This window comes from Channa argus, chromosome 3, assembly GCF_033026475.1.
Source record: "Channa argus isolate prfri chromosome 3, Channa argus male v1.0, whole genome shotgun sequence".
NCBI classification, from domain to species: Eukaryota; Metazoa; Chordata; class Actinopteri; order Anabantiformes; family Channidae; genus Channa; species Channa argus.
This window is the reverse complement of record NC_090199.1, coordinates 1760729-1778927: the sequence shown is the minus strand read 5'-3', so window position 1 is coordinate 1778927 and position 18199 is coordinate 1760729. Positions and strand designations below refer to the sequence as shown.

The window sequence follows — 18199 nt, the reverse complement described above, 5'->3', positions numbered from 1 at the left end:
AAACCTCAACTGCACACACTCATTTTGTGTGTTTCAAACTGCAGGTGTGTTTGTTACCCTGGCAACTTTGCAGTCAGTTCAAATTGATAATTTTGTGCAACTGCAAAAAATACAAACACACTACTGATGTTGTCTCTGGTTATACTGATATAAATCTGCAGACCTGACTGTTGCATTGTTTGATTTAAAAAAAAAAAAAAAAAAAAAAAAAAGTTCATCACCAGGTCTCAGCTTTGATTTGAGTAGATTTGCATAAATGTTTACATGTTTTGGGGAACAGTGTAACTCTCAGTGCCCCGTTTGCAAGGTTTCATAAGTAAGTGAGTTGCTGTATTTTTGCAACATAGGCATGTGAATAAAGCCTCGTGTGGATTAGTTTATTGGGAGTTCCCATGAAGTAAATTCCACTTGTTCAAAACTTCCACTTCTTTTCTCTTCAATATTAAGAGTTCAACCACCAAGAAATAACACAAACACACAGTTTCAAAATGACCACAAAGACGTTGCTACAAAAAGATACTAAATGACCAAATACAACACAAAAGACATTATCATAATAAAACTGAAAATTATATAAATATATATATTAACGTGTTAATAAAAATGATTTATATCCCTCAGTATAATTTAACAATAAATAGATAAACAACCAGAAAGTGATAAAAGATATAAAATAATGAGAAAATGCTTTGTACATCAATGCGGGGGTCCTGTGTAAGAGGAGGGAGGGGTCGTCCGTAACCATGTTTGCTCAGTAGATGGCAGATTGTGTGTGTGTGATTCACAGATGCAGGTCACAGCCGCTGCGCATAGGGGGCAGCAGCGAGCGTCGAAGATCTAAACAAAAAGAAAAGCACGAAGAAGACGCCGCGGTCCCGCCTACTGCAATGCATGATGGTTGCTATACCGGTGGTGTCCGCTGCTGTTGTTTTCCTCCCGGTTCCTTCAGTGTTTCTGTCATGGTAAAGAGGAGTAACACCGGCTGCTGCGCTTCATACGACAGGTAAGGAGGCGGCTTAACCCCCGGCAGTCACTAAACCTCCCGGGGTTTGAGCAAGCTGGCCGGCTAACCTGTTAGCGTAGCCGTCTACGTGTAAGAACGCCCGCTGGACTCGCTAACTAACTCTAGCTTTTGGCAGAGGCCGCGGTTATTCTGCGCCTTATTGGTCCTCTCATCGAAAGTCAACAGTTTTTCTGTGTCCTGTGATACAATTTCATGTCGACTTCGCTGTCAGCTCAGCGGAGTGTCCTGTGATACAATTTCATGTCGACTTCGCTGTCAGCTCAGCGGATTTACAGCCAGCGTTAAACAATTAGCTGCGGGTCAATAAATACACCGGAGCTAAGCTAAAGCTAAGGACTAGCTTCTGTCACAGCTGCCCGTCCTGATAAGAGGCCATGACAACAATACCAAACCTGTTTGTAAGTGAACATTTAAGCCACAGTATCTTAACGTGAAATGTGACTGGATCAGCAATTCTAAGACGCGATAAAACAACTTATGTCGCTCATGTAGCTTGTGTGGGAGCCACCATGAATCTCCCTGAACTTTAGACATGGCAAACAGTTGTGAGGAACTCGGCTGCGTCTGTTAAAAACAGTGTTGGTCCAAGCGTCTCTATGAATATGTCCAAAAGCTCCTTAAATAAAGGCTTTAGACAGGAGAGTAGTGGAAGTACGAGTAATACAGACCCATTGGCAAAGTTTGCATAGTGTGTAACTCAAACTCATCCAAACAGACACACTGATCAACTGCAAGTGTATATTGTTGGGTTTGTCTCAATGTGACACGGAAGACTGAATTCATACCTGTATTTGTATGAGCAGGTTTTACTTGTCTGTGCTCCTGCCTCATTTTCTCAATCTGCTCCAGCTATGCTCATGTCCACAGTTAATGTGAAAAAACGTTTGTGGGCCTGAAACTGTGATAAGTAACGCTAGTGTGTTTTTAAATCCTGTAGACTAGCTAGTTTAATTTCCTTAAGTAACAGTTGATGAGCCATGCTACCAACTAGACAAACTAATGTTCCACTCATTACTGATGTATGTCCCTTTTTTCAAACATATTACTATTGGTTTAAATTATTCATCAGAACCTTAACATTTAGTGCAACTGGAAAAAAATACACAGATGGAAAGATTGATTTTTATCTTTTAAAGAACATTCGTTTATTCTGGTAGTTGATGGTTGTTGCAGAACTGAAAATCACTCAGCTGTTGCCCATGCAGCAATGTGTCAACAAGGGATGCAATTATGATTAGAGAATGATTATTACGGTGCGGTCATTTCTGTTCTTTGTAGATTCTATGAATCGTGTGCTGAATTGTTTTTCATGGCCACAGACAACGAACTAGTGGAGGAATTATGTGACAGGCTGCTCGTTAGTTCTTGGCCAGGTTCAACACTTTCAAGTTCCCGCATCCATAAAACAAAGCATATAATGGTGACTTTAATCTGTGATGGTCCTCATCTTGTGTCTATTTGCAGCACTTAATTCTCCAAACCAGCACATCTGTCCAAAAATACAAATGAGGTAATTGTGTTTATTTTTAGGAAAGAAGAAGTCAGGCCAGATGTAAGAGCTGGATTCTGTTGTTTTACATGTTTATTCTGGTGTTTGTTCTGTTACACATCCTTTCCTCTAAAGCATACTTTATATTATTTTAACAGTTTTTGTTAGAAAACGAATGAAGTAGCTCAGCACAGTTTGTTGAAGACAGTTAAAAATAATGCTTGGTGGTGTATCTGGATATGGTTGTACTATAACTGTAATGGCATCTCACATAATGTTCATGTCATTAGGAAGTGATCCACAATCAAACCAGGGGTAAAACATCTGTGACGTTGAAGTTGTATCACCAACTAATGGTGAAATGTGAGTTGATATTAATTCACCACCTTTTACAAACTCATCAGTATGAGTAGCAGATTCAGGAGATATTCGAACAAAAACTGTAGAAAACTACAGTACAAACTGTTCACAAGGAGTAAAGAGAAGTATATCATCAGATGTCATCAGTATATCTGATGATTTACTATTTTAGTTCATTCATAAGTTATTATGTAATCTATCCAAAGGTGTAGGCCCTAATCACAGGTAGTACATAACAGACATAATTGTTATTGTGACCTCATTCTTTCTGCAGTGTGAAAAATAATGTACAAATTTGTGAATAACAAGAAAACATCATGCATATTTTGCTAAAGAGAAGATATGTGGGGGATTTTTATATAGTATCTTACTTGAATGACTCAAAACCCACTAAAGATCTGTGTCACAATTCTCAGAAGTTGTAACATGATAAACTGAACAGTACAGGTGCTGGAGACATGTCACTGAAACACAACTGTGGTTAAACTTAGATAAAATACGCCTGTACTTTGTGCAGAAGTGTTACTTCCTGACACTCTAAAACTGAAAGATTCAGACAAATTGTGCCTCTGTCAGCGTGTTCAAACAAATGCCTCACAAAAGTTACTTATTTTAAAGGTTTTAGAAATGTACTGCAATGGCTGGATGTGAAAATTAGAAAATGAGTGCATTTGTATTGGACTATTACCAGAAGTTGATTAATCCACATTTGTGTCTGGGGTGAGCATTTGTGGCAGCTGGACAAGGAGTGTGACACTCAAAATATACTGTGTGTTCATGATTATGGAGGAACATGTCAGTGTGTTGTTGTTTTTTTCTCTCTCTACAGTGGACAACATTGGAGCTGAGTGGTGGTGGGGGGATGATTTAGGGGTTTATGTTTTTAATAATCTAGTTCAGAAATAGGTTATTTGCTGAGTAGGTTTTCATATGCCAGGAATTAGTCTTGGTGAATCGGTGCGGGTAAGTACAATAATATACAAACAGACAAGACACAGAACTGGCAGTAGTCATAAATATGGAAAGTATATAGTTATGCTTTGAGATTCATAAGAAGTCTAAGAAAAGAGCACCAAGAGTAGCATTAATTCGGCACTATGGTATTTGGCTTTGGAGCCAGTGCATCGTTGGGGGAACTGGGTCTTAGTAATGAGGCCAGCAGTAGATAGGAAACAGCTGCTTTTGTGATGTGATGTTTTGATCAATTGATTCTGTGACTCTGTTCCATCATTTGATGGAACAGAGTCACAGAGGAGCTTTGGTGAAACATTTATCTGTCTAGCAGACAGGATTGGTTGGACATAATCTCCTGAATGCTTTAGTTTCCTGGAGCTGTGCAGGTCCTGAAACGATGGGAGCCTGTTTGCTCCGGTCTATGTCCCTTGAAACCTGCTTGCCATACAGAGATGGACACTTCAGGATGCACTCAATGCTGGCAGTGTAGAAGTTTGGCAGGTTGAACTTCATTAGCTGCCTCAGAACTTACATCCTCTTCTGGGCCTTCTTTGTAAGAGAGCTGATGGGGTCCTGGTTGATTGTGATGCTCAGGAAGCAGGAGGACTGCAGTGTTTGCTGGGGATCCACATAAGGGTGACGTGGGCGGGTGGTGCTCGTGTCTAATAGGTTCCAAACAAAATATTAGAATGCGTCAATGAAACTCCAATACAAACACAGAAATGCATCGACAGCTTTGCCCTTTACCTTTTTCCTGGATCTAATGTCAGGTTTTTATTTTGTGTGTGTGTGTGTGTGTGTGTGTGTGTGTGTGTGTGTGTGTGTGTGTGTGTGTGTGTGTGTGTGTGTGTGTGTGTGTGTGTGTGTGTGTGTGTGTGTGTGTGTGTGTGTGTGTGTGTAGCTAGCCTCCAGGGAGTCCCAATGCCATGGCCTCCAGCAACAGCTCCTCCCCGTTGCCTCGACCCAGCGGTGGGGGCCGAGATGGGTTCTACCACAAGGAGCGGGATCCCTCTCCTCGCTGCCGGTCTGTCAGATCCCTGCCTGACGTCTGCCCTAAGGAGCCCACAGGTTAAAAAATGAAATTGAATAAAACAAACAGCAGTCTTCAGTGTCTTTGTCCATCGTCAATTTGAAGGCTGTACTTACTGATTAAACAAAAAATAATGCTCAAAGTGATGCAAAAAAAGGCCAAATGTCTTTTTTCAGTGACTTACATGATTATTGTAACTGTTGCAGATTATTTTTCTCTCTTATTTCTTATTTGTCTTTGTGTGAGGCTCATACAGCCATTACAGTTTTTACATGAAAGTCACTCAACAGCTGGCTTTCGTGACTCTACAGGTGAGGTGCGCGGCCTGTGCGACGGCCCGTCTGTGGTGGCCGAGCACGATAGGTGGACGGTGTACAGCTCCAAGGTCAACCTCCCAGCTGCGCTGAACGACCCACGTCTCGCCAAGCGGGAGTCGGACTTCTTCACGAAAACGTGGGGCCTGGACTTTGCGGAGACAGAAGTGATGGCCTCCTTCTACCTCCCCAACATCACCAGGGAACACTTCGGGCCCTACCTGCAGGAGATGGCTCAGGTAATGCCCACACTGAATCCTTCAGACGGATTCACTCACTGCAGCTCAGACCTCAGTAGACCTGATGTACTGATCACTGCTTTCTGCTGGTAGAGGAGGGTGGAGTTTTTTCTACTTCTACGTCTGTCTGTTGGTATTTTCAGCTTCAAGTTTCCTTGTTGTGGGTGTGTCAGGAATCCTGTTTATGCAGATTTTGCTCCTACAGCTTTCTATTAGCTAAAGACTTTAATGAAATCTTATCCTGTCTTATCCTAAAGGCTTTTTGATCAACATATTCAAAATGCATTAAAACCTGGATTTAAAACACTGACAGATTAATTTAAAAAGCCGTGTATCAGAAATGATCTTGTTTATTCACATTTTAAAACACATTTCTGTCTGACTGTAAGCAGTTCTGCAGAGATGTGATGGATCAACTGTAATCAGGTTTTATTTTTAGAACCAAAATTCTTACAGTTTGTCCAACTTCCTCTTTTTTTTATACCCTCAAACCGAAAAAGAAGAGAGAAATTGAAGAAATGTCAGGAAGTGCTTATAAAGACTATTCTCCCCGCTTGGAAGTTTTATTTTTATACACTGTGATAATTTCTAGGCAGCTTGTGAGGTTTGGAGAAAATATTGATGTACATTACTGGCGTCGCTGGGCTGCAAGTCGCAGCCCCAGAGTAACTGTGTCCCGGGGACAGTAAAAATTTAACCTGGGACACAAAGATTCAACATTCATCTGGACAAAAAACTAGAAAAAAAGAGTATTTGTGTGTCTCCAGACTTTGTGTGGCACGAAACATCGTAGTAAACCGTGTGTATGTACGTACTATTTACATAAAATGTGATATTTATGTAAATTGACATATTTTAGTGAAAATGTGTTCTTACGTAAGAGGACTGTGTCTAGTGAGTCCACTGATGAGCGAGTGGAGAGAAAATAAAATAGTTTAAAAGGAATTTGATCCCTGTTTGTACTGTGCAGGCTGTGCTGTTTCCAAAATTGCTGTTCAGTGGCTGCAGTCAACAATAGAAGTGAAACAGTTTATTGCAGATCCTACACGGTGTTATGAAACCTAATTTTTTCCTTACACAAAGTTTCTACTACATCTTCATGTGAAATGGGTCAACTGTGCATTTTCTGATGTGCTTTTTCTCACTGTTCCCTTTTTATAGACTACAAAGTCTGGTCAGCTGGTAAATCTGAAACTCGCTCATGCAGCAGCTTATTGAATCGATTTATTGCTTAGACCTGCATTCCAGTCCACATAGCTATGGAAGGATAGTTTTTAACTTGGCTTTTTAAAAACCCTTTCATGACATTACATTTAGAAGCCTTTTGAATTTCCTAATATTGTGCCGCGGATTGAGACTTGGTCTGAAAAGCTCGGTTCTTGGCCTGCAGCAGAAGATGACTCTGACCAGACTTCAGTTAGGAGGTAATTCTACCACTTTGGAACCACATAGCCACGAGTCTTGACAGATGTGCAAACTCAGGGTCCACTGACTGATTGGACAGTAACCACCAGGTCATAGTCTGCAGTGTGTGGGTGTGATGGGTTTTTTTTTTTTACACTTCCTCACTGAGGTGTGTAAAATTCTGTCACCTTACAAAACCTTCCTGTTCCAGGAAGCAGAGTCAATTGAGTGTAGATTGGATTTAATTTCCTCTTTTAGTTTTGACAAGAGTGATTGATGAACACCATGACAGGATCAAAGTCTCAAGCACAGTTGTCAGATAGTCCTCTGCCCTTTCTGTTCGTAGCGCCACCCTCAGGCCAAAATCTGCACTGCTCTGCTGTTTGGCAATAAAAGAGAAATTCACAAGATGATTTTCTTGTGTAATGGTTTTTTTAGTGTCATGTCCAGCTACTGTGGTAATAAATGTTCGATTTTATCCCCAAACTCTGGATTCTTTTTGTTTTATTTTTAGAGGGAAAGAATCCACGAACGCTGCAAGACGATCTGTCCGAACAAAGACGACATGGATGCCATCTCCAGTATCACCACAAACCACGGTATGAATTATTAACTAGCTGCTGTTGGTGCAGGACTCTCACTGCTGCATCTGCTTTACTCCATAAAATGACCAGTGAACACACACTCAAAACACACAACATGTGCAACACGTGCCCCTGACATGCCAAAGGAAGTCTATCTGCACGTTTCCATGTGTGTTACTTAAAGAATACGTTTCAGCATGCATCATCATTTCAGCATGCATCATCAGGTCAACTGCAGTTGATTAATAATGACTTATTGAGATATTTTCTTCTTGCCTCCAGACAAATCCAGAGCTGAACTGGAACAAGTCCCCAAGGTAATGAATTAACCTTATTCTGTGCTTCTCCTGGACGAGTGTGAAATTTTCAGCTCAGCAGTTTGTTTGTATGATGTGAAAAGCATTCGGACACCTAATGGAATGTTCACTAGTGCATTAATCCAATCGCATTTAGCATTATAGACTCTGAAAAAACTGTTCTAAACTAGTCATGGCAGTGAAATTTAAGACCCATTGTGTGATTTTAATTTGTGCTGCCTTGAAGCATCTCATGATGTCCCTGTTTGTGTGTGGTTTGAATGCTTAGATCTTCATGAAGCCTGACTTTGCTCTCGAGGACCCGGCCACCTTCAACACTGTCCTCCCCTGGTCTCACTTCAACAGCGCAGGAGGGAAGAGCAGCAGAGACATGGCCTCATCCAAACTGCTGCAGGAGAAGGTGAACTCATCCACACATTTTGAGACTTTTGATCATGGAGAGCTGGTGGCTGCAGAGAGTGTTTTATCTGCTCACATTCTCTGTGTGTTACTGATGCTCACTTTCTTTAGTTACTAAATGAATAATTTCAGTTCACTGGACAAATGACCAAGTGTCTAAGTTTGAAATAAGTATTTGTTTAAGGGCTCTTGTAGTTCAGTGGAATAGAGGTGGATATTTAACTGTGTCAGCTCTGTAAGGTAATAGTGCAATTGTTGTAATTAAAATCCCCTTTTATTGTTAGCTTGAATAACAGCGTTGTTGGAATTATTTTATAGCGATGCCATAAATAATACAGCTAATATCCTAAAAAAACCCAAGACTTTATTTTAGAGAACTAAAACAAAACGTTTATCTTTCCACACAGCAGTGATCAGTGGGTGAAACATATTTGATTGTTTTCTCCTGGAAAAATGTGCTGAGGTGAACAACCTTTTCTGTGCCTCTGCTTCCATCCAGCTGAGTCACTACCTGGATGTGGTGGAGGTGAGCATCGCCCGGCAGATTTCGCTGCGCTCCGAGGCTTTTTTCCACGCCATGTCTTCACAGCACGAGCTGCAGGACCAGCTGCAGGAGACCCAGCGGGCTGTGTCCATCCTACGGGGCCGGACCGCTGCTATGGATCGCATCATGTGCCAGGGCCCCCTTCGGGCCCTCCGCACCGCTCTGACACGCAACAACTGTGTGAAGTTGCACAACAAGCTGAAACTGATGGCGGCGGTGCATCAGACGCAGCCCACCGTGCAGCTGCTACTTTCCACCTCAGAGTTCGTCGGAGCACTGGAGCTTATTGCCACCACCAAGGAGGTGCTGCAGCAGGAGCTGCAAGGAATCCACAGTTTCAGGTGAGGAGGGAGGGCGTCTGTAGGTGCGCAAGTTTTGAGAAGAAGAATTTGATCATATGTTGGCAGATGTTACCTTGTCAAAAACGTAACATCTATTCTACACCAAAAGCCCAAGTGTGCAGCATGTCGAATCATTTGTGCTGCAAAGGCAGCAAAAATGCAAACCTGAGGCAATGAGAGCGCTGCTTGATAAAAACGATGGGCCTTTAGAGAAAATGAGCTGTCTGATCACATCACTAATGAGCAGACACGAAAAGGTGACTGACCTCAGGTCATAGCTTCATCAGTTTTTACACATGTTTCAAGTCAATTTTTAGTTTACAACAGTTCTATTTGTCTATTTTTATTCCTCGAACACAGATGGGGACAGAATTCAGAACATACCAGCAGCTGAAGAGTTTATTTAGAAAAGTGTGACTTTGAAAAGCGTTGCAGTGATGAGTGTGCTCTGAATCAAACTGCTAAACAAATCAAACACCAAACCACTAATGCTGTTAATAAATAGCCAGAATAACCAGACAAACCGCATCACAGATGAGAGACACCATCAGTGTCGTACGTCTGACTGTGTGTGTTTGTGTCACTCAGACATCTGGGCTCCCAGCTGTGTGAGCTGGAGAAGCTGATCGACAAGATGATGGTGGAAGACTTCAGCATGTACGCACGCAGTGACCTGAACCGCAGCCTGAGGGAGGAGCCGCAGGTCCTGGAGAAGGTCTGAGCAAACTCTGGCATCACACACCTCAAACACGACCAACACGTTAACACAGCCACCGGCGGACTTTCTCCCCAAAGCATCTTTTTTAATTTTTACTTTCAGTTCACAGAAACACTTCAAAACTAATAGTTTTTTCTTTTATGTTAAATATGCGATAACAGCCCTGGTGCCAATCCAGCAGTGTGACTCTGTGCAGCCCTAATGAAACTGACCTGTAAATGTTAAGTACAAGCTAGTAAGTTTGCAGTCAGGACTTGTACAGGAAAGTGAGCAGGGTGGTCATTTTAATGGAAAGCCATGGATTTTTGAATGGGATTAACATGTAAGATCAGGGGAGATTGTGTAACTTGGCTTCTTTTAAGCTTCAAAGGAAAATGAGAGTTGAGTAAATTGTCAGTTTTCTTTCTTTAAATCTTTAAACAGTTTTCTCTGACACTTCACGGCACTCGTGTCACTTGTTGTGTATTTAACGAATGCTGTGTCCATCACAGGTCCAAAAAACTAACGCTGTCTCAGAGAAGGTGACGCACACACACACAAATATTAAATCATAGAAATTACATCAAATCTCGGAAATCATGTCAACTGTACAAATCACTGGGATGTGGATCTATGATCAAGTGTTGTTGGGAAATAATTCTGTGAGTGTTTGTTTTATTGTGCTTGGAGTTGTGTGCGGGTGGGGTTAATGGCTGTTGGATAATTCGGGTTTTGACCTTTCTGTTGCACCAAAATGATGAATACCTCCAGTCTCCACACAGAGTAACAAACACTCAACAGAGTTTCAGTGTGATTGTTTGGAGTTTGGGATGGGCCACAATTTACACGGTGATTTGAGAAAATCTCATCTGTGTCTCGCTGTTAAAAATGAATAATGAAATGGTTTCGGAATCTCAACAAGACAAAAGTGTGTATCACTGTAGATTCTGTACATTCTGAGGTTTTTCATGATGCATAGTTTTGCACTTGAAGCAGCTTATCATCAGTTTAATCAACATTCATTGTATGTGATTTAATGTTGGGCTGTTTTCATGGTTACAGTCGGTACATTCTAATAATTATAGTGAAATACTTTCACTCCATAAGTTTCACTGTGTGTTTAGTCAGCACGGCCCAGCTCTAACTCACTGAGTCACTGATTATTGAACTGTTTTTGGTGATGATCTCAGCTCGTGGGGAAAAAAATCTTTTCTTTTTTTTTTTTTCTTTTTTTTTTTTTATACATAACTTTCTTATGAGTTTGAGCAGCACAAATCTGACTTCTGTTTTTCTGTGTGTGTGTGTGTTCAGGAGCGCCTGGAGTCGCTGGTGTTTGGTCTGCTGCGGCAGAGGAAGCTGGACTTTCTGGACATTTACGGTGATGAGATGAAGTTAGCTGCCAAGGCCATTGTCACTCAGGTACTGCTGTCAGACAGCGAGTGCACATTAGAAACTACATCAGATCAGTCATCAGATATGTACGTGTGTAAGCATCTAATCTAAAGTAAATGTGACATATTTGTGTTTTGCAGTGTGTGGCAGAAAGTGTTTTGCACATGGAAGAAATTGACACTGAAGTCGTCACCAAGTACGTAGAAGCGTGGTTGTAGTGTGCTGTAACATTGTGCACCGGGAGTTTAGCAACAGACCAGAACAGAGATTGTTGTTTTGTCATTTTTTTAAACTTGCATTATTATTGCAGTATAACCCAAACTATATCCAGGTTATTTTACATTTCCATCATGCTGGAAAGTTAAAAAAAAGGTGAGCTACAATGAGCTAGAGACAGAAGTTAAGTCTGATTTTGTGCAGATGTACACGAGTTGCCTGACGAAATGCTCAGTGTGTGTACACAATTACAAACAATTGAAATTTTGTAATTGCTAGTGATCAGCTCCGTTAGTAATTAAATGTCAGCACTGTAAAAGTTAAAAGGCTGTTGGTTTTAGGAAAACATGCTTCTAAGTTCTTTCATTATCTAACTTATTTTCATAAAAGGTGCGATTTGATCACTGACTGCACTTTATACTGAACGTTTCTTTTCTTTACAGCAAAGTGTCTGTTTTTAACATTTAATGAAATGTCTGCGTGTATCTGAAGGCTGGTGGACCAGATGAGACTGATGATGTTCCCTCAGTGGTTTGATCTGCTGAAAACTGTCTTTGAGACTTTTCTGCTGTTCTTACAGAGGATAAAGGTAAAAATTCTTTTTCACCAACATAATATTTATTGCACATTCAGCTGAAACTACTAAAGCCAGGTCTCATCACGCTCAGTATTTTTGTGCCTAAACTGTCCTAGTGTTCACTGCTCTCTGGTCTGTCTTTCAGGCCACACTGAATGTGATCGGACACGTGGTTCTGGAAGTTCTGGAATCAAACCGGAAAATCCGGCTCCTGGAGGATGCCCGCTCGGGGCCTCCGGGTCAGGACTCTTCTCCCGGCTCGTCAGTACTGCGTGGGGAGGCCGAGCTGGCCTACCTCACCCATGAGGGTCTGTTCATCAGTGACGCTCTGAATGAGGCCCAGCAGCAGCAGGCAGTGGTCCGGGATCAGAGCTCTGCGGTGGCCTACAGGAGCGACTCGGCCCCTGGGACCACAGAGTCCTCTATCAGCAGGGATCAGAGCTTCATGTACGTCACTGTAGACGCTTCTGAATTTTCTCTTTTTTCCATCTGCCTTTTAAAGTGTTTGTACCACAGTAATTACTTATTCTAAAGTTTCCACTGGAAAGTTTTAGGACCTTTTCTTTGTCAAGAACTACAATCCAGAAACGTTCTCTTGGGTAAAAGTCAACTCGATAATCCAGTAGATAATTTGTAGCTTCACAGCAGGAACAAAGCCCACTGAATATTAGACTAATTAGCCTGATGACATATCGAAAGTGTGACCATCAGTTCTTTTTTTTTAAGCATCATTATATCCACAAAAGCATCATAAAGCGCTTTATTCCTGTAGCACGGGGGGCCGGGCTACATCCACAGCCCCGGGGTAAAATTTAGATGGAAACACAGTTTGAGGAAAGTTTGTAAGTTTGTAAAAAGATGTCCTGCCCCCAACAAAAGTTGTGTTAGGACAACAGGCCTTTAGTGGGTGGTGGGTTTTCCTTTCTGGATTTACACGTGTATAAAGTGGTCAAAGATTCAAAGATCTGTGTTCTGATGAAGCTTTCACATCTATTCTCCTTTTTCACAGTATCACTATTGGCACATACAGGTTACATTAAACCCTGTAATTTGCTTCCCTGTTGTTAGTGGCCACACACAGCTCACTCTGCCCACATTAAAGCACATAAACAATGGGTATGAAGAATAATAGTTGTTGCTTAATTCAGAATCTTTCATTGTAGTTTTCCGGTGTGTCCAACGTCTCAGACGGTGTATATGTGTTTGTGTGTGTCTTCAGATCCTGTGATAACATGATGCCCAGTGACCTCGAGCTGAACCGTGTGATGAACAACATCCAGGAGCTGTTGTACACGGCCTCAGACGTCAGCCACGACCGCTGCGTCAAAGTCCTCACAGCCAGAGCCAAGGTACAGCACCCGGGCTCGTCAACACGCAGCTGCTCGGCTTTGTCAGATAATTCATAATGCAATAATTTACAGCCCACAACGTCTGGTATCATGTGGAAATCAGCAATCCATTTGTTTGAGCCAGTCTCTAAGCAGGTTAAAAGCTAAATTGAGTTTTCTTTTATGTATCTTACACAACAAAAGAAGAATTTCTGAAGTTTTGATTTGCTTTTATGTTGTTTTCAACAAATTCTGCAACAGCATTTTATGGACCATCCCAGTGTATTTCTGCATAATAAAAAATATCCTGTTTTATAGAGACGGTTAGAGACACAGCTCATTAGTTCTCCAGAGTGGTTATAATATATATCATTATCTATATGTTCAGCAACATAAACTGTGGTTTTTCTTTTGTGATGTGACACTAAGAAAATTCACTTTAATTCTATTGATCTGTGCTATTAGTTGCTATTTTCCCTGAATTCCATGTTCCTCTTCTTCTCCCACAGGACGGATCTCTGGAGCGTCTGAGCTCGTCAGAGTTTGTCTGCCTCTCGCAGGCGGTGGAGGGTTTCGTCAGGGACACGGAGGAGCTCTGCGGCCGCCACAGCATCTCCCTGAGGGGGGCGCTGCAGAGCCAGGCCAACCGCTTTGTCCATCGTTTCCACGAGGAGCGCAAGACCAAACTCAGGTAAGCTGCAGCTGTAGCCTAACGGTAACTATACAATGGTGTTATGAGTTTCGACCGTGGTGACGTTATGTGTTTGTGCATCTGTGCCACACAAGGTTGACATTAGAAGACGGAGTCTGAGCAGGACTCTGTCAGGATTTTGTTGTCTTGGGTTAAAGCAGCAGGTCTTGGTTTGCTTTTAAGCACAAACACAGACTCATCGTTACCACTTCCTATTTGTGTTAGATGTTAAGGAGCCTTCATAAAATTTCAGTCCTGATTTACTTTGACTCCAAAGGCCAAATTGTGACACGGCATAATTGCTGTGATGGTGTCAGCTGTGTTTGTGTGTCCTGATGATGTCCTCTCCTGCAGCCTCCTTCTGGATAACGAGCGCTGGAAACAGGCAGAGGTTCCTGCGGAGTTTCAGGATCTGGTCAAATCCATAGCTGATGGCCGAATAACACTACCCGAACGCAAAACCCCAGGTATCCCAACAGTCCAGGAACGTCTCCTGATAAGATTCTCCTCCAAACTCTCCCTTTTTGAAGCTGTAACATTTGGTGTGTTCCTGCAGGTCCAGATGACAGGAAGCCGGCCGAGTTCCTGCTCGTCAGCGGGCAAAAATACGCCGTTGTAGGGTAAGTGTCACACACAGGAGATTCAGGATCATCACTTTGAAAACAAAATCAACTAAATGTTTTTGCGGGGACATGAAATGTTGTGAAGTTTTTTTGAAGTTGTTTTTTTTTTGTCTTTTCAGGACTGTTCTGATCCTGATCCGGATCTTTTTGGAGTATTGTCAGTGTGTGAGCGACATTCCATCCATTGCGACCGACATGCTGACGCGTCTCTCAGACTTGCTCAAGGTCAGAACCAACACAAACACGCATAAATCCTAAGCTTCAGTAACCTCACACACTGTGTGTTTCTAAATAAAAGGTTCTTTTTCCCTGTTTCTGCAGCACTTCAACTCGCGAAGCTGCCAGCTGGTTCTGGGAGCCGGAGCTCTGCAGGTTGTCGGCCTCAAGACCATCACTACCAAAAACCTTGGTAGGTTCCCTAAGAAGCTCTGAAGTTGATCACTCAGCACAAAAAAACCAGGTGATGACAATGTGTGTCTGTGTTTTTAGCATTGGCTTCCCGCTGCCTGCAGCTGGTGGTTCACTACATTCCCATCATCAGGGCTCATTTTGAGAGCAAACTGCAGCCCAAACAGTTCAGCATCCTCAGACACTTCGACCACATCACCAAGGTAACGCACAGAAGTCATTTAACATATCTGCACACAGCCACTTTACATTTCTCACATTTCTTCTGTAAGTGAAGAGTCTGTCTCACACGCTGCATTTAGCATTTCTGAGGCTGTTTGTTGCTTGGCAGGACTACAATGACCACATAGCAGAGATCTCTGCTAAACTGGTGGCCATCATGGACAGTCTGTTTGAGAAGGTTTTATCTAAGGTAAGGATGGAACTGTGCAGTACTTTCTGTTGTAGAAGTGTGTAAGGCTGCTGTGGTGTAGCACATGATGTTCATGCTGCAGCCTTTTATTGCAGTTCATGTAATGTGTTCAGTAAAACTTTATTTAGCATTTATTTATTTCACATTCGACATAAATAATCAGCCTCACAATTTTATTCGCCTACTTCATTTCAGCTGTTTGTTCTCCTTAGAAAAGACAAATGCAGTTTAAATCAGCGTCGTAAAATTAGTTTCTTAAACCATTTAATACAAATTTTAACAATTACGATCAACAAATGAAATATGTAACGAGAATTAGTGCAGAAATGTAATAATAAATGTGTTACTGCCAGATTCATAACATCAGTCCATCAATACCTACATTGATAACAGCACCAACTCTGGTTACTGACCCAATCACATTGGTGACTTTTGTGTGAATGGAGCTCAGCTATAATGCTGATGTTGAGACGATTAATGGAAATTGAGATCATGTGAAAAAACACAATCAGGGCAGTGGCTTTGATTCCTGCTGATGATGATGATGATGTTTCCTCAGTACGAGGTGAAGGCTCCGATGCCCTCGCCCTGTTTCAGGAACGTCTGTAAGCAGATGGCGAAGATGCACGAAGCCATTTCTGAACTTCTACCTGAAGAACAGACACAGGTGAGACTCTTGAATCCAAATACTTATGTACCTGACTCTGTAATATATTATGCAGCTACTTGAGTTCAAAGAGTTTCACGTTGCGCTGCCCTCAGTTTCTGACCAATACGTGAGACGCCTCAACCAATCAGATGTGTCCAACCTTGGTTTTCTCTGCAGATGCTGTTTCTGAGGATCAACACCGGTTTTAAGATCCACTTGAAGAGGCAGCTGGCTCGACTCGGGGTCGTAAACGACGGAGGGCCACAGAACGGGTACACACACACACACACACACACACACACACACACACACACACACACACACACACACACACACACACACGACAATATGCTGTAATGGGATGTGGAAGGCAAACACAAATAACTACCCACTATGCATGTTGTCTTACTGTTAAACAATTTTCATCTTTGCTCCAAGTTCAGTTTCTGTTTCCCTGTGAGCTGTGAAACACCAACATATGAGTTGGAATTTATGAGCATAAACTATCACTGATATCACTTCATTTTTTAGAATCTGGGATAATAAAATGAGGTTTTATTGGGGTGTCACTGCATTTTCCATCTGGTACTTAAACTATTCTTAGCTCTGATGCAGCACGGCCACATACGATTTATGCTGCAGTGTAATTATTGTTAATGTGTGAAAAGTGGCCAGAAAGTTGAATACGGGTCGATACGTCCTGGTAACTTGACTGATGAATCCACATCCCATTAAAAGTTTAAACCATGAACATCTACCTTAAAACTACTCTGGTCAAACCTTTGTTTGTTACTTCCAGACCACATTTACCTCCCTGTGCTTCAGGAACAGCAGCTGTGTAGTTTGAGTCTAAATGTGCCCGTTTCCTGCTGCAGGCTGGTGGTGGTGGATGTCGCCTTCTACACGGAGAACGTGCAGGCGCTAAAAAGCCTCGAGCGGCTCGACCTGAACATGGTCGAGATCTGGGAGCAGAAGAGGTGATGGACGATGGAGTCCAGATGTCCGGGACCGACCGACCTGACTCTGTGACGGAGGGGCCGACCACGAGTGCCGACGGCAGCCGGCTGACAGCAGAGGAGGCCCGCAAGGACCAAAAACACCAGTCGTGGAGGAGAGCAGCAGTAAAACGGGGCTTCCTGAACAGCTCCACCTTAAGACTTTAGCGAGTAACACCCAGGGCCTCCTTAAAAATGGCTGCCACCTCATCTCACTGTGTGCAATTCAGCAGAAATACTAGTAAATTATTAGGGACAGTTTTAGTGGGAGCAGAGGGTGAAGATAAAGAAATTGTGGGGTAATTTATTTTTCTGTCAAACATTCGATACTGTGGCAACTTTGTCTCCATCAGGCCGTGACATTGGAGCTGAAGGGATTTTTACCGTAACGCACACTAAAGCTGAATTTTCCTGTCGCTGGTTTAAAGGTTAAGAAAAACGCATCTTTGTTCCTGCTCCTGAAGGAATCAACAGTGGTTCTTCTCATTCTGCTAATGGCTTGTGTTCGGCCGACGCCTGGAGTCCTGGAAACCCAGACTGAGACCCAGAGGAACCCTGTGGGAGCAGGAGCTGAGAGAACTGTGCCACTGATCAGTTGATTACCTGAATATTTACAGCAACCAACATCCAGACTGTGACCGCATCACAACTCTCAGATACATCCTGTCGATACCAAAGTAAAACAGTTTGGACTTTGGGAAATCAACTCTTCAGTTGCATGTTTTTGTTTCTTTCCCCCTGTTCAGTCCAATCATGCATTGAGTTTGTCCTTCAGCTCTGTGATCACTGAATCCAGAGTCAAAGTCAATTTTTATACATGACTAATAACTGAGAGCTTGAGTGCAGAACATGAAGCATGAATATCAGCTGCTGACTTTTCTACTGTAGCTTTATCGAACCTGCATGAGTCTTTCGTTTCCTCTGAAACGACACTGAACGGAACCGAAAATCTGATTTGTTACTTAACTTTATCAAATCTGTTTTAGGTCGGGAGAAAATCAGAATCACTTATTTTTACTTTATTTAATCCGCTTTTTGCCTCAGTCTCCATTTGTCCTGAATAAAATCTCCCAAGCGGAACATATTATAAAATGTCTAAGTTGACATGTTCTATTTTTTACATCTAAGATACAGATGTCAGTCTAGCCCTGCTTTTACCAGGCTCCTCAAACCATGACCACTAGTGGTTCTTAAAACAGGCCCTGTACTTGC

The 18199-nt window shown here is 42.3% G+C and overlaps 1 protein-coding gene across 2 annotated transcripts; it reads left to right on the top strand.

Annotated features, from left to right (window-relative positions):
- The first annotated feature begins 866 nt into the window (after nt 1-866).
- vps54 (VPS54 subunit of GARP complex) lies at nt 867-17125 on the top strand. 2 transcript variants are annotated; one of them, XM_067499487.1, is made up of 24 exons: nt 867-1003; nt 4729-4895; nt 5169-5410; nt 7329-7413; nt 7681-7715; nt 7984-8115; nt 8614-8999; nt 9588-9714; nt 10209-10238; nt 11008-11115; nt 11229-11284; nt 11797-11893; nt 12027-12328; nt 13101-13230; nt 13719-13900; nt 14255-14367; nt 14457-14520; nt 14643-14748; nt 14845-14932; nt 15013-15134; nt 15263-15343; nt 15903-16010; nt 16170-16264; nt 16868-17125. In XM_067499487.1, the coding sequence occupies exons 2-24, from the start codon at nt 4754-4756 to the stop codon at nt 16971-16973; spliced, it is 2937 nt and encodes a 978-aa protein (XP_067355588.1). In that variant the 5' UTR covers nt 867-1003; nt 4729-4753; the 3' UTR covers nt 16974-17125. The 2 variants fall into 2 exon arrangements, with proteins under 2 accessions (XP_067355588.1, XP_067355589.1); XM_067499488.1 differs by lacking the exon at nt 10209-10238.
- The last annotated feature ends 1074 nt before the right edge of the window (nt 17126-18199 follow it).